Genomic DNA, 24,590 nt, shown 5'->3' on the forward strand with positions numbered 1-24,590 from the left:
CCTGCCAGTTGAAGGCAAGGCATCAGGAACAGAAAAATGGCGGATGACAGACACATTCCAGATGTGTTGACAGGTAATTCAAGGTCTAACATCTTTCACAGGTATAACATCTCATGAAGATATGAATGCCTGTTGTGTTTCCTCCTGAATATGGCAAAACAGAATCTGCTGTAGGATCTACCACGCATCTGGTTATCCTCATATTTTGTTGATGCTCTTATGCGGTCTCATTTGTACCAATAATTAGCATTATAAAATTACTGGTATTTAATAGACTCACACATACTCACATCCGCGTAAAGGCTTTCAGACAGACAGACAGACTTTGCAGACTTACAGCACTCTCTTCTCATTTTCACCAGCATCATTAACAACACTTTCCCGTGCTCACTTTACGGGCCATAGTCACTGAGGTTGTTGCCATAAGTTGGCTTTGACCCCTTCTCTGACCATGAGGGTCGCTCACTGTTTGAAGAGATCCACCTACCCCAGGTTTGATTTCGGTGGAATTTCTCCCAGTTTCCACAGTTTGAGGCAGGCTGTGATATTTTATGGTTCTGAACCTGATTGGGAGGAGGAGGAAGAGAAGGAGAGAGGAAGAAAACACAAAAGCAGAGGGGGAGGAGGTAGGCAACACAGCAGACAATGTGGACTGTTTCCTGGCATCATGTAATGACTGCTTTGAATGGCTGAGAAATGACACCAGAAGTTTTGCAAAGGCAAAATATGTGTATAATCATATGGTTACAATGTAGTGATATGGATAATTATCACTATTTTAGAAACTCTTTTAATCCTCTTTATTTTTTTTAATTACAGCTATTTCATGGCTCATAAAGCATTATTCACTGCAGCATTTAGAAATTACTTGTTTTATTTAGTTTCTTTTTTTTTTTTTTTTTTCCCCATCACTCTCTGCAGGTTGTTGCTATATATTTGTTGAGAACAACTCACTGGTAAATAATACAGCTGAAGACCAAAATAGCTTTAGGCCACATCCTGATGCACAAACTGACCACAAACACAACTGCAGTCCCAGGACAGTCAAATCCTGGCCCAGGTGATTAAAGCTGTCAGGATCTGGCACAATGCACAACATTTCTTTCAATGAGTGGTGATTTCTCATCTGATCCATGTGGACATTTTGTGAAGGAAAGTCCTAAATTTCAAGCCTTGTAACTTGCACATATGTTCCTGCCACCCCCCAGGGACTAGTAAGATTCCAGTTCGAACAGGCACTCTTGATTTCTCTTGCCTTGTACTGGGAGATGTCTGAGTGTGCTTGTTTATGTGAGATTAAAGAGAACAAAAGCCAATTAAGTCCCACCCTTCCAATAGGATATATATTTTTTCAACCCTGACGCAAATTTTCTATGTCTGTGTGTTTTGGCTTTTAAGCTCAATAGCCTGCAGGCATCAGCCACGTCAGCAAAGAAATGGAGAGCTCATTATTACACTATTAAAAGGTTTAAAACCTAAAACCAGAGACTATAACAACAGCAAATGTGATATCAATGACATGCCCTTCCACTTGAGCCTTTCACTGAATTCAGGATGGAGAGATGCTGTGAAGGGTGTTTTACTGTGCCTGTGCACTCTCCAACAATCACAGTATGTTGAGGGTATAATGGCTTTTTTTGGATATTATTGTAGATTCTTATTAAACCAGATAAACAGAATGAATACAGATAGTATTACTTTTGGAGGTAAAGGCGTGCTGTTGGTTCATGTGGACGAGCATTCGATCCTGGCCAGGCTTGCTCTGAACAGTGTAACCGCAATGACTTTGCCACATGAATTTCACAGTGCAGTTTATTCAGTTTTACAACTGGACCACATATTAGGGTATATGTTTTACTAAAAAAAAAACTATATTAGGAATTTTTGGCTGTTGGAGTTCATTTAGGCTATTTTGTATGTACGGACTCCTGAAAAAAAGGGGTTCTTTTCTTCTGCCCTGAGCTTCCTATTCTCTGTTCCTCATTAGTCCTCCTGGACTGTTACCTTACTGCTCTGTATTATTTTTTCCACACAACCCGCAGCCTTCATATTTGCAACACTGTAAGCTTCTTCCTATGGATCTTATTTTCCAAAATTTCTATTATTTTCATGACCTTCTGGGACATTCTCCATTTCAGGAGCGTTCCTCAGAACACTGATTCTATACTGAGTGAAATAATTCCAACCTGGTCTTACAGGACACATGTTTCCACCCTGACACCCTGTCTTTTTAACCCTGAAGTGTCCTTCCTCATGCAGAGTCAGATGGGGGATGCTGTTTCTGGACTAGTGAGGTTGCTGTCGCCAAAAGCAAAATGCCCCTGTCTGCCATGCAACTGTTTCTACATAAGCAACAGTTTTAAGGTTTTATCTGTATGTATATCTTCTGAAGGAAGTCTCCTGTATCCTGCACTTTTGGTTTCCTAAGAGGAAAAAATATCTTCTTGGAGTAGATCCTTCAGGGATTCCAAGTTCCCTCGAGGAACTCGGCCCTGATCCAAAAGCGTCAGGTGCAGCTGATCCCAGCAAAGCTCAGGGCTTATGAGTGGCTGAGTTGGTCAAGGCGGGTGGAAGGATTTATGGCTTGAAGCCAAGGCAAGGCAGGCTGGAGGCTCTCAGCACTGTCCTACCTGCACCCATTCGTTTGGTATGTCACGGTCACCGAGGTGTGCAGGGGGTGGTCTGGGGTTTTGGTGGTTAAACACAAACCAGAGGTATAAAAAGTTGCAAAAGGGAAACACACTTTTCAGGCACCGGGCCTTGTTATATGGGAACCTCCAACATTTTACACTATTTATTTGAGCTCCAAACGAGTATGCTGATTCAGTCCCTTAAAAGGCAAACCCTAGAAAGCATATCTGTCCGCTGTGGCTCACAAGGCCATGCCAATGGTCTTTGTCTGTCACAAGTAGAAAACACAGTTGGTGCTTAGGACACTTCTAGTGTCAACATTAACAGCGGTCCACACGCCTTTGATTTTGAGACATGACATTGCTATTCAAAAAATCTTTGGTCCTAGTGGGAGAAGTTGCAAGTCACGATACTGTTTTCCAGGGTTTGTTTCTAATGCTGCAGATGATTTTTAGAAGTTGCCATGTGCCCTTCTGAAGTTTCCGGGTCAGGCCTGATGGGACCAGTGATGTTAAGTGGTGCCTGAGTCCATGCAGAGGTTGCATTGTTACAAATGAAACTTGCTGGTTGCATTGTTACAGATGAAACTTGCTGGTACCAAACAGCAAAGGGATTTTGCACCACCTGTTAAACACCAGGAATTTTTTTTTTCACTTCCACCCCATCACCAAAATGAACTTATGTCTAAACCTTCAGTCCATGGTAGTCTTGGTGGACAAACCTTGTGTAATTTGTGTAAAACCAAATAGGGAGGATGATCTTTTCCACTCCCTGATAGCCAACAAACAAAAAGGTTTGGATCGCTTTAATGGGCCCTGATGAGACACAAGAACAGCATCATTTCATCTGTGCCTGAGTGCTTCAGCACAGACACAACTTTGAATTGACGGTAAAAGTATGTGGCAACAATTACTGCCGCGAGAGTTGCTCTGGAAGGAAACACAAAATATTCATTTAACTTCCTCACTTACCACTGGAAGTTAATTTGGACATGCTGTATTCCCAGCACAGTTATAGATTTAAAAATAAGTACAGCCAGGGCTGTAGCTGAAGAGGGACTGGGTGGTGTAAAGGTCAAAACGTGCTCCAGAATATACTGGAGTATAGTTTAGAAAAAACTGCCTTTAAAATCCTATGCCTACAATCTATTTCTTTCTGGAACAAAATATGGTGCTTCCAGCCTACAATATAAAGTGAGTCATAATATTGCCATTCTGCTCCTAGCACAATTGGAGAATACCTATGGTATGAAGTGGGAGAAATATTTGGCCGAGAGGAAAGCTCCAGAATTTTTTTATGTACTGTCAAGACATGCTTAATAAATGGAGAGTATTATTTTCATATTGCGTAATTCAGACTTTCCTCATTCTGGGGTTGTTTCAGCTAAACACAGCAGCGTGTGCTTATCTTGAACTGGTGTTTAAGCCCAGATGTCTGTTCACGCACTTACGGGAAGGACTTTCGTGAGGCTTGGGTTTCCTGAGATGCGTGGAGGCAAACATATGCTTACAACTGCACGGGGGCTGAATGAAATCTTACAAGTAGATATGAAAGGTGGGTGTTGGTGCCAGAAGGCATCTGCAATGGCCTGTGGTCTGTTGACCTGTATTTCTGCTCCTTTCCTCAGGACAGATTTGAGTGGTCTCCAGCATCCCTCGTGTGGACACGGACATAGCCAGGCTGTGACAAACAGCCTGAAGAGGAGTAAACAGAAAGTCTGGTTGCCCGGTTGGAAAGGCTTTGGGGCAGAGGATGAAATCCCTGTCCCATCTGTGACAATAGACACATCGCCTTCAGCAAACCAGATTTCAATCCATGGGTATGAACAGAGGTTGAAACAAAGAAAGAAGCAATCAGGATGTGTATGGCTGGCTGGGAAGTGTTTTGGCAAAGGAAATGGGGCCTAAACCTTGAACTCTTCCAGGCAAAAAATAAAAGAAGCTGGTAGTGGGGGCAACTTTTGGGTAAGCTTTGGTCCATGACACAGATGATTTGGCCTTGATTCCTGCCGTGCAGCTGTGTGACCCTCCCAATACCAGTATTTCCCTCCAAATAAACTGCGAGTATTGACACAAACCTACTTTTACATAAAACCCATGAGCTCTCATGTATTACTGTGCTTATACTAGAGACTGTTTATGGGTTGAACTAAATTTTTACTTAATATATCCCACTCCCTGATATTAAATATTGTTACTATTAACTGCTGTGGTGCCTGCTACCTGCAGGGCTTTAATGATCAAGATCATCTAAAATAACAGTGGTTCATTTTATTTTTAAGCATTCATAGTTTGCAATGAATTGTTTAGTATTAGGCAGTGTATGCATTGTTATGCTGTGGTCATATATGAAGTGTTTTTTTTTGACCAAACAGCCGAGAAATCTCTCTTGCTCTTGGTGAAGTAAGCTCACAGAATCAGAGAGCTGATGAACCCTCCAGAGTGTGAAATAATGGCCAGCTGATGCCATTTCCATTAGGAAAGCAGTGAGCAAATGGCAAATACATGAGACTTAAATCTCGTGCATACCACACCACTGAGGACCACGAAGAAAATGGTTTGGATTGATTTTAAGAGGATTTCAGAACAAAGGCTCCTGTGTAGCCTCATCTAAGTGTTCCTGCTCCGGCAGGGGGATTGGACTGGATGATCTCTTGAGGTCCCTTCCAATCCCTGACACTCTGTGATTCTGTGAAAGCAGTTTCTCAAAATCTCTGCCCTTTCTGAACAGCAACATTCCTCTGTACACACAGGATCTTCAGACTTTCAGTTTGGGTCCAGATTCTGGAAAATGGATGCTTTTACCACTACTGAAACCCTCTGGAGAAATTAAGATGAGAAAACTGCCAGGAAACGTATGCTTACACATGTCTTCAAACTCCTTTGCTTGCATTAAAATGCTAAATTGTTAGTGCTATGTTCATAATGCAGCTTGGGGTGTCTGAGAACACTCCTTGTTGTTTAACAAAGAGATTGATAAGTTAGACACTTTACAGGATATACCTGGTCAGCGATGGGTTGGTATTCAGAAACTCAGTGCTAAAGTAACCTGGGGGATGGTTATGGAAAAAAATATATGGCTTCTTGTAATCACAGGGAAACACTGGGGACAAGTTAATTTGATCTTATGTAGCATTTCATCATCACAAGTTTGCTATTCTGAGAGACCTGGGGTTGTTCAGCCTAGAGAAGGCTCTGGGGAGGACTTATTGCAACCTTTCCATACTTAAAAGGGGCCTGTAAGAAAGACGGGAACAGACTTCTTATCAGGGCCTGTTGCAACAGGACAAGGTGTGATAGTTTTAAACCAAAAGAGGGACAATTTGGGCTAGACATGCAGAAGAAATTTTTTACAATTAAGGTGGTGAGACAATGGCCCAGGTTGCCCAGAGAGGTGGTGGATGCCCCATCCCTGGAGACATCCCAGGCCAGGCTGGACGGGGCTCTGAGCAACCTGAGCTGGCGAAGATGTCCCTGTTCATCGCAGGGGTGGCACTGGATGAGCTTTGAAGGTCCCTTCCAACCCAAACTATTCTGTGATTCTATGATTCCAAGTCCAATGTCTACCCTACATATGTAGCTATTCTATGAGTCTACTTGTTCTGTAATTCTTCAAAAAGGTGACGCAATACTTTCAAGAATAGTGGCAGGGCCACATCCTTTTGAACAGTCCTTCAGCCTGTGTTGTGATGTATACCTGTGTTCACTTCGAAAAAGCTATTTCCTTACTCAAGGATATGTGGGTGATGGCAAGCCACAAAGTCATTTTTTAGCAAATTTGCTTTCCTTCACAAACATTTTTCTCCTGAGTTTTCCCCACCCCTGTGCCTTCAGACATATTGATCTCCATAGGATTACTCGTTCCTAGTTTAAGATCTCTTTTCTTTCAAGCCAGCTCCATGTCTGGGAAATATACACTCTGGTGTTTCAAGAGGGCAGAGAGAGGTATTTCTAGAAATAGCAACATGACAGATAAATAGAGAGAAATTCTGGTCTTGGCTACCTTACTGTAAACTCAGCCCATAGATTTTCTTTTTCTGTAACTGAAGTTTCCCATCTGTCAATGGGAGGATATACCTCCCAGTAGACATTGAAGAGACATCTGGAGCCTATCCATTGCACTTCCAGTGTCAGTGATCGTCGCCCAGTGACCATATATTTTTGCTGAGCTAAGGGAATTCGTGGTCTTCCCTCCAAATGTGTGATTGCAAAAATTGCAACATGTCTAACATCTTCTTCTACAGCTACTACAAGTCTCTGATACCAAGACCCCTACTTAGTGCTTGGGTTTCCATAGTCAAAGGTTTAATGAGCCATTTTATAAACTGAGAGGGTGGGTGCAGAGGGATGGGATTGCTGCCATCCTGCAGAGAAGACCCTGATGCCTGTAACAAGACCATGGGCAACGAAGGAACAAGGAACTTTCAGCAGCTCAGGGAGACAAACAAGGGAATTTGAACATCTTGAGAATTAAAATGAGAAGAGGGGGTTTTCCAAGGAACCCAAAATGCTTATTTTCAAATTGGATTTGAATGAGGTCCTCCAACTTAAGTATTCATAAGTGAGTGAGAGAGAGATACTTTCCATCCTCTCACATCTGGCCACAGCCCGAAGTGCCCCAGCAAGAGAAAAGAGTCTTCCAGCCAGATACATTCTTTCTCCCCCAGAAACCACTCTGCTGTACAGCACAAATGCCAAGGTCCAAGTTCCTTCTGGGCCTTGCATGTTTTCTCAACTTAGTGTTTTTTTTGCCTGATCTACCCTGACTTTCTGGTTCCTGTTACTGTTTTATTATTACTGGTGAACTCCAGCCCTTACCAGAATTATGGTGGATTTGCCTTTCTATGAGCAGGTATCTGGGAGATTTTCCAATACTGAAGTGGCCCTGCCCCGTGACAAGATGGCATCTGTATTGTCCTGCTGATCAATCTCCTTTTTTTTTTTTTTCTCTATATGCTATTAAAACATGTAGAAGAATAAAGCTCATTTACTAGCCCCCATAATTAACAGGGGTTGCATCTGTAAAATGGTGAGTACATTAGGACTGTTGTTTTTGCTTAGCAAGAGGCATCTGTGCAAATGATTTGGAGAAAAATTTTCTGAAGTGGAAACTATAGGAACTACTCTAACTACTTATATAAATGAATACAATAAAGAAAAAAAATATGAGAAAGTTTGCCCCAAGCATATGGCTTCTTCGTAATCTAATACGTCTTTATTTGACAAAAAAAAAATCACACAACTATATGAACATTTCCTTACATCTCCTGCAAATATATCAGGGGAAAACTGATACTTCCTTCTTGAGAAATTCTCTGTTTTGTGTCATGCATATCTTTGTTCTGATTTCCTGGGAGCTTAGCAGTTTGCACAGAAATGCATTAAGGAAATTATCTGCATCTATCACTTATTTTATTCATCTGCTTGTTGGCTTTTTATTGTATGCCACACATTCCTTCATTTGAAGGGTTTCCTGACTTAGATTTGCTTGGCTTCAGCTCTGTGAGTCTTTCAAAACCAGATGAACCCAGCAATTTGTGTGAGTATAGCTAACTTGGAAAAGAATTGCCTAAAAATCTATTATTTCCTCAGTTTTCAGTATAAAAATGTATTTACCATGATTTCCTCGTACTGAAAATCACCAGACTAAAAGCTTTGTATTATGGTAATAGGCATAAATATTTACAACGAAGAGAGACTAAATCTAATTTTAGCTGTCCACACCCACCACGCTCACTGGAAAATGAAACCTGTTGCTACAGATTTTGCTTCCAGCTCTTTTAAAGAAGAAAATCCATTAGGTACTGCTGGTAGTGCCTTTTCATTGCCTCTGATGGCTCTGATTTTATTCTTGCCTGACAGGTCACAGCAGGAGCACATTACAAAGGGTTGCCCATATAGGAAATGTGAAATTTGGTGGTCCTCATACACCGCAAATGAACTTCCTTAGGTCAGATGTAATTCATATTAAGACAAGATTTTGAAACCTCTGTTGAGAAGCTCCTGAATAGACCTTTTTAACTTCTTGCCAATGGAATGAATCCTTTCTATCAAGCAGTTAGTTTGTTATTGTGACGGATAATTGAAATGCAGCCATGCAGGGTGGGGGGGATCCTGAAAGTGGCCTGACAGTAAATGATCTCAGGAGCTGGAATATAAAATGGATTTTAAGCTCAGATTAATTGCACACAACCTAATTTCCCTAACCATGGTGGTGTCCTTTCTAACTTAATATGGCATGAGATCCCCATCAGGTCCTTTACTGTGTATTTCCTCCATAATCTACAAGCAGCATCACTAGAATGTGGCCCCAGACACCTCCCCCAGGCACACTGGGCATCACATCTGAAGTCCTTATCCCAGCATCACTAACTTTGGGGACCACTAACTGGAGCAAGATTGTGTCTGACAGAGGGAAGACATACTTTGAAAATCTTTGAAAGTGCTCAAGATAACTTACTTCTTCTGGAAATCAAACCTATATGGTCTTATTAATTAGAATTGTGGATTCATTAGACAGTAATGAGATGAGAAAAATCATCAAAGGAGGAGAAAAAAACCCTCTGCAGGTACCCTGTACCACAGCTATCAAAGACACAAAGAGTGACACAGTTCAAAGACTTTTCTCCTAAGCGCTTGCCTGGTCCTGCCATTAGGTTTGCCAAGGTTCACAAAGATTGCCAACCTCTCCCCACAACCATTACAGCTCTTCATATCGAGAGAGCCCAAAACCACACCTGAGCTCCTGCCATTTGAGGCATCTTCTTTGGAAATTTTGGTCTTTGTTGCACAAATATTTCTTTTAGAGGAAGTAGGAGTAAGTGTGCCTTTGAGTAATAATGATTACAATACAATAACTGTTAAATGGATAATAAGAGTAACAAACTAGAACTGGCCAGGGGATGATAATTCAGCATTGTGACAACTTCTGAGGTTTTACAATTTGTTTTTATTTTACAATGGAATGAAAATAAAACCTTCAGATATTTTGTTTTCAATTTAGGTCTTTCTTGCTGCACTGTCAGAAATAACCAGAGGGCCCTGGACCTCAAGAATTTGTCCTTCCAAGTATTTGAAAAATGCTTCAACTTTCATGAATCAGCGTTTTCTCCTTGGTGGGATAGTCCTTGAAAAATGCTCTGGCCAGAACTTCTGCTAACCCTAGAAGTTCAAAATCATGAGTCATATCCCTGAGAACATAGTTGTTACAAATCACTTGTTTTATGGTTTATGGATTGTTTCTTGACTGTCTTCTCTTAAACCTACCTTTCCCCTCCATCCTCTAAGAACGTATATTTGTTTTCCACCCTCCTTCAATTCTTCTCTCCTGTTTTCTTGGGCATTTGTTTGTTTGTTTGTTTCTCATGCAGCTGCGTGGCTTTTTAGACCTTCCCTAGGTTACACACAAGAAGCAATGCTGAGATAGTGCTTTTCTGGTATGCTGTGACAGTGGTTTGCCAGGAAAGAGGTGTCTGCTGGATGGTGTCTGCAACGGATAGTGGTCACTGCGGGGTGGTCCCACCACCATCCTGCAAAGCCCTGTCTGGCTGCTTGTTGGTTTTCATTCATCTCGGATGGCATTTTCCGTCAGGCAGAGTTGACGTCTGTCAGGAGACAAGAACATCTGCTCTTATGCCCTAGCTGTGTGTAGTCCTTGCCAGCTCAGCAGCGCCTGATGAAATCCAAAGAGCCACACGGTAATAATTATCACCCAGTGCTTGTGGGGCAGCGGCTATGCCTGCAATGTCTGTGGTTTGCTGGCTCAGAGATGGTTCTGCAGGACCTGTATCTAGTTCTGGTCAGCTCCATGCCCCATGCTGCACTCAGGCACACTTTGGAAAGACAAACCATTTTTTTCTCTAACATTTCAGGTGGGAAGACCCTATTCTTTGAGAAAAAAAAGGCGATGTGGAAAATAAATAGCAAGAAAAGGAAATGGAGATATTAATGGAGGGAACTGCAGAAAGAGGATACAGAACTGGAAGGACTTAATGTGATGGAAGGTGCAAGGTGCTCTTTAGTCATGCTGTCTTTGTATGAATTCCCTCATTCACCTCACCATGACATACTGTGAATGCGCTCAGCCAGGGACAAGGTTTCTCTGTGTCCTCAGGAGTTTCCACCCTGTTGGGCTTAGTCTCAAAATACCATTTTCCTCACAAAATTGTCACAAGACTTCTTTTTTTGTTGTTGTGGTTTTTTTTTGTTTGTTTGTTTTTTTTTTTTTTTTGTTTTTTTTTTTTTTTTGTTTTTTTTTTTTTGTTTTTTTTTTTTTTTAATCTCTCATGTTCATGAATTTAAATAGAGGGCAGGAGGAGAGAAACTCCATTGGGAGCACCATATGGAGACAACACAAGTTATTCCTCTTGCACTGTTTTCTTGGCACAGATTTCCGCTGTCAAACATTACTTCAGATTGGGGACCTCATTCTGTACTCACACTCCTCCTTGCTTCTTCCTTCCTTGCAAGCATCATAAGAGACTTATGGTATTGCTATGAAGCGCTCTTTACAGGAAAATAAATAAATTGGGCACTACGCTTCAAATAATGGAAGAATGAATTATTCCACCATTTTAGCAGTTTCCCAGGAGGGAGAGTAGAGGGAGAAAATACACTTAACACTCTCAAATATTAAAATAACAAGAATCACAGTAACCTCATCCTTCTGGACTTGAACCAAACTGAATGGTTTAGGTAAATCCCTAGCAGATCTCCAAATGGGAAACTCCATCAGAGAATATTTCTACGCATGGCAAGGGAAATTCTCCATATTAATGTTATAATGAACTAGCTTAGCTAATTTGGCATTCTTCTGTAAGGCCTGGTTTCTGGCAGACTAACTAAAATTTTTTTGGAATATGAACTTCTATTCTAATGTTGAGTTTGATCTCATTTTCATGGACAGTATTCCTGGAAAATGGCTTTCTTAAAGCTGTGTTTCACATATATTTTTAATGAGAGTTGTTATTCCCTTGTGTTCCTGGAATAGGCTTAAAATATTCTGAGCAGTAACTAGAAGGCAATGAGATGAAGGAATTTGTGCTAGATTTTTGAGATTTACTGGTTACATACACAGAACAAAGCAAAGCAGCACTGTGAAGGTAAAGGGTCTTTCTAAGAGCTTAAATAAGAGCATGCAAATGTCCTCTTAAATTTTGTTCATGCTTTTGCTGAAAATCCTAATGGCAAGTTTTCAGAGAGCAATAATGGGATTAAACTAGATACAAGCAATTCTACATTATCCTTTGCGCTTCATATAGCTGAAAAGGTCTCTGTGAAATTATACCTAAACAAAAATAAAAGACGCAATTACAAAGCACCTCTCTAGAGGTATTTAGTCATCTATATGCAGATAGACCCTGAGCCCTCAGTGAAGTTTATGTGCCCATATGGAGCCATTTGGGAAGCAGAATCATACAACCCAACCTGTCAATAGCAGCTTGAATAGACTACACAAAGTCCTGGGCATTACTTCCACATGCCATTTCTTGCTATATGTAGCATAAAATAGATGGTCTCAGGAGGCATTTTCAGAGTGAGTTTGTTCCAGGGCTGAGATTCCCTGGTGGAAACTCCTCACCTTCTAAATGAAAAATCAGGACTCTCCATTTCTGCTGCTCGTGGACAGGGTCTCAAACAACTGGGCCCCCCAAAATTAGAAAAATATGTTGACTCAATGCATGGTTATTGAAGGAAAACATGCTGACGTAAGCTAACCAGTTCTGAAATGGAGCTGGGAAGATTGCTCAGAAGCAGAGAGTGTCCGAGATGGGGAGGGCCTGGCCTTTGAGGACAGAACTGCTCGCAGCAGCTGGACGGCTGCCCGCTCTGGAGCTGGAGCATGAGACAGTTTGTGAACTTGAAACACATTTTCCAACCTTATGGGATTTTCCTCACGGTCTGTTCTCAGCAAAGCAGCATTATTATTGTAAATAGATGCTCTTTTTGTCCCATCTCCCAGGGGATAAAAATTAATGCTATGTTTGAACATGTATGTTTTCCCACTCATTGCTGAAGCTGTTTTTTTCCTTAAAGTCTGCAAAAAGCCGAGCTTTAGCAGATACTGTTAAGATCATTACTTCAAAGTTATAGCAGGATGTCTGTGCCAAAGAGTCTTTAATAAGATACGTGGCCTCTGTCCCCTCAGAATTGCAGAGGCTGGAAAGTCATTTTAGTGAGTCATCTCAGGCATCCTCCTGCACTGTGGCAGGACCTTTCTGCCCAGCCCCTCTGCACAGTCTCCTTAACTCTTTCAGATGCTGAAGTCCTGGCTCCTATGCTCATCATTGGGACTGCTATTTCCATGATACACTTCCACACTGTCCTAAAGCAGGAGTGAGGATCCCGGTACAGCACTGTGCTGCTCTTCCTCTCCTGCTGCCAAGACATCACCCTCCTGACTGTGCCTCCCCTGCCACTGTGCCTGGGAATAGTGTCTCTCCTGTTGGTGAATGGTTTTTCCAGCCTTCTCTTCCCCTGAGGCTGGTTGGCATGTTACATATTTATGGATTCACTACTGTGCCAGTCCCCAGGCAGAAAAGCAAACATGGGCCTACCCACCGATGGATTTGCTGGTGCACTGGACCAGCACTAAATCTGGGGAACTATCTAGCTGAAATACCAAGCTCTCATGGTCTTACATGCCTTGCCCTTCACTGGGATCCCAAATTCACCACTTGTCTATGGGGACTAGCTGGGGACACCATTTCCCAGCAAGCTCCACAGGGTGCAGATTGCACTGTGCCACCTGGGACCCTTCCAAGCCATCTTGCTTACTCTCATGTGATGACTTTCCATGCCAACAGCAATATCTGTTTAAGAAGAAGGTTTTGTTCTTGGTCATAAATGAATATATATGCTACAGGACAAATACTAAGGAAAAGCCATCACTGCATAATGAAATCTGCATCCGTTTCAGACAAAGGTGGTAGTGAGCACATGGTTGGATTGTGTCATTGGGTCCTTCCTCAGCTCACCTGGCTGTGTGCTCACTGCTGAGACATGATGGATAGTGCTTGGGATTACAGTGAGGTGTAATGATTCATTCTCTGATCTCGGAGAGCTTTCCTGTTCACTTTACATGGAAAAGTCATTGGCTGATGAATGACGCTTGAGCATTTTAGCACATGTAGAAATTACATGTAAAGTCTAGCCCCCACATTCAGCCACGGCTGCTGGTAGCATGGTCTTGGGTGAGAAACTGCTGAGTTTGAATGCAAATAATTCTTGCTTTTAATTATTAGACATCTTCTAAAGTCCATTTTCTCTGATCTTATTTGGGGAAAAGAGTTGAATACCAGTTTATAAATCCAGTCTAGAATTCATTCATTCAGTGGCTCTTGGATAAAACTTGGGGTGCCAATTCATGAAGCTTTCATTCTTCAGTAACTTATTCCCTGATGTAGCTGGAAGATCAATAGCCTGGGATACAAGCAAAATATATCTGACAGAAGACTGGTGAGTGATCACTCTTAAAAGCAGACTAGAAATATAATAACTAGGATTTTTTTTCTTTGCAAAGACAAATAATAATTTGACAGGAGATGTCATTACTGTTTAATGACTTTGTCTGAACAGAACAATTGAAGGAAATATGTTTGCTCTTCCTCATCCCTTGCCATTTCCATGATGTCATTAGATCTGGCCATAACAAGTGGAAAGTTAGAACATAGGAAAGACACTGACTGCTGGGCAAAATATACACAGTGATGCATGGTAGCAATGATGTGTATTACTAGTACAGACATCAAGGTATCATAGTTTATCGAGACAACACAAAGGGAGAAGAAAGTTTCAGTGCAGCTATTTTGCATTGGCTTAATCGGTAACTAAGTCATCATAATGATGGCTTACTAAAAACACTGCCACATCCTGCCGAAACGAAGAGGTTTGTACACGTTTAAAAATCTTAGTTGCTTAGAGTTTGCAAAGTTATTGTTTTTCTTTTCTACATGTGGAGCATCTGCTGTTGAGAAGCATCTGCCTGTCTGTCAACATGCACCTGGCCTAGCATCACCTGTAAGTGGTTTTACCTCTGGTGTGGATGGCTGGCCACATGCGCTGAGTCAACTATTGATTTTAAGAGAGTGGATGTGATTTCAGATGGCTGAATATAGCCAGCATATGCCCAGGTGGCCAAAAAGGCTAACAGTGTCCTGGCTTGTATCAGGAGTAGTGTGGCCAGCAGGACTAGGGAATTGATTGTTCCCCTGTACTTGGTGCTGGTGAGGCTGCACCTTGAATACTGTGTTCAGTTTTGGGCGCCTCATCATAAGAGGGACATTGAAATACTAGAGAGAGTGCAGAGGAGGCGACAAAGCTGGTGAGGGGCCTGGAGCACAAGTGTGATGGGGAGCGCTTGAAGGAACTGGGGCTGTTCAGCCTGGAGAAAAGGAGGCTGAGAGGAGACCTTATTGCTGTCTACAACTACCTGAAAGGAGGTTGTAGCATGGAGGGTGTTGGTCTCTTCTTCCAAGTAGCAAGTGATAGGACAGGAGGAAATAGCCTCAAGTTGTACCTGGGGAGGTTTAGATTGGATATTTGGAAAAAATTCTTCACAGAAAGGGTTGTCAGGTGTTGGAACAGGCTGCCCAGGGAAGTGGTGGAGTCACCATCCCTGGAGGGGTTTATAAGGTGTTTAGATGAGGTTCTCAGGGACATGATTTAGTGCTAGAGTTAGCTTAGGTCATGGTGGACTCGATCCTGAGGGTCTCTTCCAACTGAAATGATTCTATGATTCTATGATTCAAGTTCAAGCCATAGAAATTGCCCTTCAGGGACCAGGGGCCACAGTTTCACTTTTGGTTTCCTCAGCTGATGTCACCTCCTGCAATGTTACACTGATTAGGAAGGGAGGGAAAGACTAAGGCTGACTGTCTTGGAGTAGTGGAAAAGAGAAGGGTCATTTTCTCACCGTTGCCACTGTTAACCTTTTTCATGCTCCAGACAAATCCCTCCACGCCTCTTTGGAGCAGTCCATTGCCGCATAAGCAAAATTTCAAAATCTATTTGCCTATCCATACATGAGAAGAATAATTCCAAAAAGTCCCTTTCTACAGCACTGAGTACCAGAGTGCTGGATTGGGTCAAACTCACAGCCCAAGGAGTCAAGTCTTCATCTCTGATGTAGCAGTGAGCAGATTTAAGATAATTTGCCACTCATCAGACCAAATTTAGGTCTTACCCTGGCCTCTAACAGAAGGTGGTGTCAGGTCTGATTTTATTATCTCTTGCAGAAGTCTTTTTCATCAGCTTATGGCAGCACTCGATCTCCCTGATATCTGGTCCAACCTTTCTTTTTGCAAACCTTGTTAAAATTTTGTCCTCTATAACTTCCGTACAATGATAAGTTCCTTGGGTTAATTACATATCATGCAAAGAAATATTTAAGCCATTTGACTTTGTCATATTTCCAACTCATTCCCTCAAGATTGTGCCTGACCTTAAAAAAACCCATCATTCCACTTCTGAACCACCAATACACATTCAAACTGTCTAATTATTTGCTTAGTATTCTTCATGTTTCCTATTGCCCTTCAAACACCACAAAGATCATACGAAATAGTAGACAGAGTGGCTTAGGTGGAATTTAGGGTGGATGCTTCATCTACTTCTCTAACTCCCGGCACTATCGTTGATGTGTGTTGCAGTTTGCTTATTCTCTGTGTCTAGTTTTTAGGCTTTAAATGCTATTCATGGTGCAGCATTGTCCCCTGCTGTGCTTGATGCACAAGAACATCCATTGACTGCTGATACTCGATGAAGAAATCAGTTCTCTGCAAGGGGCTGCAGCAGCTTCTGGGTGATTCAGCAAGATGCTGTTGAGGATGGGAGGGATTGGTGCAGGGCTCTTTTGTGTTTCTTTGTAGCATAAAGATTTTGTACATGTAAAATCAAACTAGGAATGGCAACAGTACCAAGAGAAGCTGTATAACAGAGCCAGAGGCAAAGGTAAGAAGCAGCTCAGGTGCTGCAGGCTCCTCCCCAGCCACAGCTGCCTTTCAGTAGAGCCAGGGGACAATGGGGACTTTGTCACCACAGCTCTCAGGCACTGCTGCAGAAGTAATCCATCCTGCATGAACAGGATCACAGAGCATGCACACACCTCTGTCTCCATCAGCTTCACGTGGATTGTGCACCCGCAGGACAATACAGGGATGTGAGTGAGGAAGAGAGATATGAGTGATAGTTATCTCAAGTCTTCACATACCATAAAACATCTGCAGAAGGAAAAGATCTGAAGATGCTTGGGGGGTGTATGTGGTGTCTGTTTCATCTGCATGTGGAATAACCACGGTGAGTCAGCCGAAAAGCACCTTTTCGGTATAAAGGCTGTTTAGGCTTCCTGGACGTGAAAAAGCATGAGTATCACTAGATCTCCTCTGGCTTATGTGACACAGGAACACAGAATTAAACCTTTCATAGGGAGTTTAAGAATTAAGTGGCTCTGTAAAATTTATCTTCAAAAAAGCCAGCCATGAAAACCTTTGAATTGCACTGGTAGATTTCTGTTGTGTCATACCTTGAAGGTTTTATTGAGATCCCTGGTTTATTTTGGATGATACCAGAAAAATTGGCAGAAAAGTCCTTTTAGCTCCTGAGAGGCAAAATGAACATATCTATTCTGTGGCTGCTGGTCTAAAGAGTCAGATCTTAAAAGAGTCAATGCTTTCTTGTCTCGAGGATAAAGTTCAAATCTGTACAATCAAAATTGGATGAACATTAAAAGGAAAAAACCCCAACAACTTGCAAACATCCATGCAAATAAACATCACAGCTCTCTTTCAGTGCTATTTATAGCTCTTTCAGTTTAATGACCCCAAACATTTCATGAAGCATTTCTCTCATGTGCTACCCAGACTGTTTATGGGAGACAACTGTCTCAAGAATGTGATAGTGTGAAGACTCCCACGGCAGCACCCATGCAGAATTTGCAGATCTCCTTGGGCAGTCTCTTCCTGTCTAATCAAGTTTCAACAGGGGAAAAAACATGATGGTGTGGGGTTTAAGCCATGGCATATACACCAAGGCAAGCAGAGATGGTTCGAAGCCAGTGCGCATCAGCAATCAGTTAAAAACAACTGGCACAGCAAAAGTGTGGACAGATGTGCTCTTGTGCCTGTAGTTGGAGAAATTTGGGATGTTATGGCTCCCATCTGGTTTCTACCATGTCTTGGCTGGTGGTTCCTCCCCCAAGGGGAGAGGCTACAAGGCAAAGCTCCTCAATGCATGGCCTGTTGATAGTGTCAGGGTGGTCCCAGTCTCCCTTGGGTGCTCCTGCCTGTCCCAGGACTGAGAGTGGCCACCCATGGTCAGTGACAGCTTACTTCCAACTTCTCTCTTTCGTGGAAGGACGTGAGGAACGGGAATTTGAGTCAGCGCTGTGGTATACGAGCAGGATATGAAAGATTTGTGGCTTTGCACAGGTACAAGCTGAGTGCTCTGGGCAAGAAAAGCAGTGCAGTTTCAGTGCTAATAAAAATGGCAGAGCAGAAGACTCCTCCTTCCCACATGGCTTGCCTGGCCAGCAAGGTTGGGATCATTGCTCTGCAAGACCAGTGAGTGCCCCAGCTCACTTCAGTGTAAAATCAGACAGATTAGATTAAACCATCACTAAAGAACAAAAAATGTGCCTCCTAACAGTGATTAGCAGCTGTCTTCTTCTACATTGCTTTTAATTTACAGAGCTTTACTCATGGCTGAACTATTCTGTATGCTGTTCATTAGCTGATCACATGCCACTGCTAATTTCTTTCAAATGGATTCACTATTTATAAATGCTCACCAGTTTGTGCCGACACATGAGGGGAGGGAGGAACATAATTACGCCATCTACATTATGTCTTTAGTGCAGATGCTTTTCAGATCTCCTTTGGAGGAACTGACCTCTCTCATCTATTAAAGATGCAACTTCGGCTCCTAAAGCTATTCGTATGACATTCATCTATGTGCTATGCCTGAACCAGAGAGTTTAAGACTCACCATCCTCTTCTTAGACTTCAACCATCTAAGTCCATTCACCTTTGTTTACACAGTGGGCCACGTTAGTTTCTTGGCATTGGTACCACTCCTCAGTCGTTGAGGTTTTTAGAATAGTATAGAATAGAATAGTTCCAGCTGGACAGGACCTACAATGATCATCTAGTCTGAGTGCCTGACCACTTCAGGGCTGACCAAAAGTCAAAGCAACTTGTTAAGCGCATTGTCCAAACGCCTCTTTAACACTGACAGGCTTGAGGCATCAACCACCACTCTAGGAAGCCTGAATAGAAATTTTTGGGTAAATAAATTTCACGTTAAAAATTGCTGGGTTTTTAGGGTTCATGAATATCAAATGGGATGCTCAGTGGCTGCCTAAATAACAAATGACACATCTCTGCCTTCTGTATTTCATAGAGCAAGCCAGTTAATTTTGGTACTAATAAACTAACTTTGCTAGTAGTTTAATTGATTTTTTTTTTTTTTGTTGGTGCAACCTCAGCCCTAATTAAACATTTATAAACTCACATAGCTAGACACAATGCAAGTCACCCTGGCTGAGAGACCTTTGTGCATGGAAAATAAGCATTAGATGTTCAAAAGACAGAATGGAATCAGTATGCTTAAGCATCTACTCACTATCCAAACAGTCCCTATTGTTACAGTTATTACCAGTAATATCCTGTTTGTCACTGGGGTAGCACTTTGGTTTGCCTGCCCTAGAAATAGCAATTTACCTTGTGGCTAAACCCTTTCAGTGTGGGACCTGGAAATCACCAAAGGTGAGGAAACCTACCTGGGGCTCTGGTCTTCAGCAAACCCTCTTCAAAATACCTTGAGAAATAAGAGACTTGTAAACTGCCACACATCCAACAAAACAAATTCTTTTCATATACAAGTAAAAAATTTCTGTGTGGCTTTGTCTCTGATCCTACGTTACATCCATCACATCTCAGCCCTGGCAACAGGCCCTGAAAAAATTCATTTTTGTGGACTGCGGGTGAATTCTGTGACAGAATTTTACTAGTGGAGAACTAATAAGTAGTTTGGACTTCCCTACAGGGCAGCTGCATACATGGTGAAACACCACCAGCCTTTTGTCCCAGGCACCACCATATCTGAGTTGTAAATGCTGTGTGAGATACCTGCAGGAAGCTTGTTCCTTCCCAGGGTGAAATCCATGTATTGCCTTTGATTTCCTGGAGGCAGGTTGGGCCCAAATTTTATAAAGTGGATTCAAGCCCTGTCATATGAAAGACACCAAATAAATACCGTGTATTAATAATACTGTTGTAGCTCAGCCCTTTGAAGTGGTGGTTATTTCCTCTGGGCCACCCTTGTCACTCCGTTCACCTGTGCCATGAAATCCTGCCCAGGGAAGGAACTAAAAAGACAGAATGCAGCGGGGCAAGTAAACGTGGTTGGTGCTGCGGGGCCACGAACAGTTAACGCCTTGGCCACGGCTCTGGTGCATCTGGAGCTTTTCCCAACACTGGGCTGGATAGTATCACTGTCTCCCTGAGTCGCTGGAGTCGTGGCAGTGAGAAACTGCTCTGAGATCACCATTGGAATCCTTGTTTTTTAACGCTTCCCCCTCTTCCTATGCTTTCCATTAGAAAGAAGGAAATCGGTAAATGCCCTGGGACTCACAACCAGGTTGTGACCTGGTGAGGCAAGAGGAAGCACTTGCTAACACACCACTACGAGTAATAATGCCTGGGTGAAAAACCTTCAATGGAAAGTACAGCTTTGCAAAAATCTGCAGCAAATAATTGTTTTTGAGCATTTCCAGCACAGGAGAACTGAATCAAATGGTTTCAGCTCGTTAGGAAAAGTTGAAACAGTTGGTTTCGGCACAGCAAGGGCAGGGGCAGAGAAAACAAGTTCCCTGGGGTAAATTCAAGTGGGATTTTGCAGACCCTCAACCATTCTGCAGGATCTGTCTGCATGTGAAGCCACCCTGAATGCCGTGATGCCTGTGGTACCACCATGCCTGTGGTCCTGCTGTGTCACCTCTCCTCTTGCCCACGGGTTGCCACGCAGATAGATGTGGAAGGGGCTGTTGTCACAGAATATCCTAAAGGCTGTGAGCCCAGGGGTAAGGTTGCCCAAAGTGATCTCTTTTCTCTGTCAATCCCCATGGTATTTTAAATAAGTTTATGTTATACTTTCTGTTGTGTAATATTTTCATGTTATATGAGCTGGTTTTTCTTCAGCACTCTGCTTTCAGAAGTCATTCCCACTGCTCCTGTGTGCAGTTTTGTAGTGAAATTGGTTTTATAAATCATGGGTTTTCTCAAAAAACTGAAATTCCATTTTTGATCAATGCTAGTTTTGACCACTGCCACTGGACAGGGTTTGTCTCAGAATAGCATGTTAATACAAAGAGCTATTTTTCCCCTTATCTTTCAGGACTTTCTCGTTGAAAACATTCCTGGTTTACATTTATGTGCTAAGATAGTTAAGAAGACAAATAAGATTAGCAGTAGTTATTTTAGAGGTCTAAATCTTCAAACCATGAAAATGTGGCTTGATTTAAAAGTGCTTTTACCTGGTGCCCTAAGGAAATAAGGATCACACAAGACCACTCTTCATCTTCTTTCTCCCAGTCCTCCTCTCTCTCAGTAAATTCTGAGCCCATTGGCCATTTCTACCCCTTCTGACAGAGAAGAAACAAAATCAAAGCAAGTCACTGGGGCAGGGAAGAGAAAGTCAGTGTGGTGTCCCGACAGAGTGCCAGCCCGGCTGGCATCAGCACCTGTGTGTGCCCACAGCCCCTGTGCACACACAAGTGCCCCCACGCTCACACCAAATACCCCAGCCCATGGGCTGATGTGCATGTGCTCTGATACCTGCTGTCATATGGCTTTTTCTGTACACAGAGGTATTTGCAGGGCATGGGAGAGGGAGAGAAGGGCGGTGGGTGCTGGGACCTGCGTGTTGCTGGGGGGCGAGCAGATCTCAGCTTATCGTGGAAAAGGGGTTGCTGTTGCAATATAAGGCATAAATTCACGCAATGAGGCTTCCTTAAGATTTTTGGCTCATAGAAGCATATATTTACAGCACGCACTGTTTGTTCTTTTATCTTGTCAGGGTAAAGGTTTTTTTCTAAAGCGGTCATTTAATCTGTGTGGTGGGAAGAGTGGCGAAAAGAGAGTGTTGCTTGCATTAGAAGTGACGCTGCCCACTCTTGTGGAGGAAAAGTTCTTCACATCTCCACAGATCAGATTCTGCAATTACACAGCTTTCTTGTTTGGCCAGTTCATCTGCTAAACCTGACACCAAGCCAGAACGAAAACAGACATTTTCCCATTACAGAATACCAAATCTATGATAAGCCACGCCATGAAAATTCAGTTTTCAAGGAGGTGGGGAGAGAATGAAGGAAACTCCAACTGCTGCTGCAAGATAAGCAATGAGTTTTCCAGTGCTTCTAGAACCTGTTTCTCAGGGATCTCATAAACAATAACAACCATAAGCCAAAGGAGCAGGCAGAGGAAAAAAACAGCAGAATCCAGGACAGGAAAATTTAAGAAGTTTGAGCAACAGTTTTAGCCTATCAACCCATCTGTGTCACAACTTCGGACACAGCTGGGTAGAGTAAGTAATCGCTACAAAAAGAGGCCTGTGAATATTATACTTAATCGGTGGGTCTGTTTTGCACAAGGACACAGTGAACATCACCAATGATCTTCATTATATTTGTATTTTTTTTCTTATACTACAAATTCCTTCACTATAAAGCATTCAAATCAGTCACCACTTCTGCTTTCCATACCATTAAGTTATAGCATTGAATTCTATTTATAGACCAGTAACAAATGCCTCTTAAAGGAGAGTTACATTCTGAAAGCACTGAAAGAGAATATGCTGGTTTTCTCAAAGATTACTCCTTAGGATATAAATATTGTAATTTACGCATCATTCACCAAGGAGCACAAGATCACTGATAACATATTTTTATATATGTGTGTGTGTATATATATAGTCTCCATCATAACTGCAGCCTGCAAAGTTCAGAACTTCAGAATTTCAAAAACAAATTAAGTAGTTGAATATAACCCAATGGAAGCTGAATTATATTTGTTGTCCCGAAAATCCAGTGGATTTAATTGCATCCCTAATGCTGCTTATTCGCCAAAACCACAATAAAAATCAGAAGCAAACAAATAAGTTCTCTGAATAAATCCTGCATTGCCCCAATTGTATGAGCTGCCATCTAAGCTGCCCTGGCTACCATCCAGGCCTGAATCACATTCCTGGACAAGAAGTAACCCATGAATCCCCTTTGAAATGTCCTCTCCTCTCCTTGATCTCCCTTTACCTCCCACCTGGGTCTCCTGCAGCTCCCAATTAAATTCCTTTTAAAGCACTTTCTTACCTGCATAGTGGTCAAACACTGTCGGCACATACTCCTCTGGGAAGGCATCATTGGCATAACTCATCAGCAAACAGGTTTTCCCGACGGCACCATCCCCAACCACCACACATTTTAACATCTTCTTCGTGTTATTGCTGCTCCCGTCAGTGCAGTTGTCATCTTCTTCCTTGCAGTTCATTCTTGCTGCTGCTGCTGCTGCTCTTGCTGCTCCCAGGACTTCCAAGTGCACATGAAGGAAAAATGAAGTGCGATTGTATTGACTTTTCCTGAGTTTGGAGGTGGGGGGGGGAAGGATGGTGGTGCAGCAAATCTGAAACTCAGGAAATCATACTAATGTTTCCAGGCTGTCACAGCTGCTTCTAACAATTGCCAGATCAGTCAAGAGGATCATCGAGGTGAATAAATTAAATATACAGAGAGGAATATAATAAAAAAGTGCGATCTGTCCGTCCTTGTTCGTCCGAGTCAGGAAATCCTCATCCTGTCCTGGAGTTCTCAGTATTTATTGCGACTTAAAAAATATCAGCAGCCTGTGGCTTTGATTCGCGTCTCCCTTCCTCCAGCCTGGCTGCAGGAATCAGGGATTCCTGTTAAATCCACTCCATTTTCCATTTCATTTCTAACATGGAGGAGAGCCTGGAGGTTTTTAATGGAGTTTTTCCTTTCTTTCTCCAGCTTGCTGTGTGTCAGGAAATCATGGGTTTCCTGCTGAATTCCATATTAGGATCAGTGGGCTTGTGAAGGGCTGCAAACAATGGGAGCTCTGTGTGTATTTGTACTTTGGAGGAACTCTGCCAGGACGTGGAGAAAGAAAAACACTAGAGGTCTCTCTGCAGAATGAAGTTTTTAGGCTTCTTGCTCCATCCTGTGCTGGAGCTGCTCTCGGGGCTGCCGGCACCGAGACCGGCGAGGAGGATTTTGGGGAGACCGTGAAAGACACGGATGTTGGACCTACACGACCAGGGAGGCTGCGAGCTGTGTCCGTGTGTCAGGGTTGTCTGTTGTTCCCAGGCACGATTTCCTCTGATCTCGGGATCGGTATTTTCTTACATTTGGGAGGGGAAGGTGGGAGGTGGAAATGCAGACCGGAGCTGTAGTGGTTAGGTAGAGATTAATGTCAAGTTTCTCTGTGTCTATAGCTCTTCAAAGCACTTCGCTAGGAATAATAAGTAATTGATTTTTTAATAATTTTGATTTTTTTTTTTCAATTCAAGCATTTCCACTCTCTTGAATTTCCCCCCATCCACCCAAAAAATGAAAAAGAGGGACTTCCCCCTGCCTTACTGTAAATATGTAAATATGTAAACACAGACAGAGATACATAGAGGAAAAAAAAAGATGAATTAAAAGTTAGAGAAATTAAAAAATGGAAAAAAAATAAATAAAACCACTGCATAGCAGTCTGTGGAAAAACAGCTTTGAACTGTATGATTCCTGCCTTCTCATCAGTTTTGTTCTGGTGTTTCACATGACTTCTAAGGCTTCTTTCAATTTGCATATGTAACAGTCTATATTCACATGAAGGGCCAAACTCCCTGCTCCTTCCACAGGAGAGGTTTTGCAATTTCCAGCAGAAGTGAGCCAGACATCAACAAAAACCC

At 42.4% G+C, this 24,590-nt stretch overlaps 1 protein-coding gene across 1 annotated transcript in view; it reads right to left on the minus strand.

Moving 5' to 3' along the window:
- The window catches only part of RHOJ (ras homolog family member J), a 59,970-nt gene extending 36,145 nt beyond the window's left edge, over positions 1-23,825 (minus strand). Inside the window, exon 1 of the mRNA XM_065840107.2 lies at positions 22,990-23,825. Coding sequence (XP_065696179.1) covers positions 22,990-23,167 — 178 coding nt within the window. The 5' untranslated portion in view covers positions 23,168-23,825. The remainder of the gene's footprint in view (positions 1-22,989) is intronic.
- Positions 23,826-24,590: the final 765 nt, after the last annotated feature.

Source organism: Patagioenas fasciata, chromosome 5 (assembly GCF_037038585.1).
Source record: "Patagioenas fasciata isolate bPatFas1 chromosome 5, bPatFas1.hap1, whole genome shotgun sequence".
NCBI lineage: Eukaryota > Metazoa > Chordata > Aves > Columbiformes > Columbidae > Patagioenas > Patagioenas fasciata.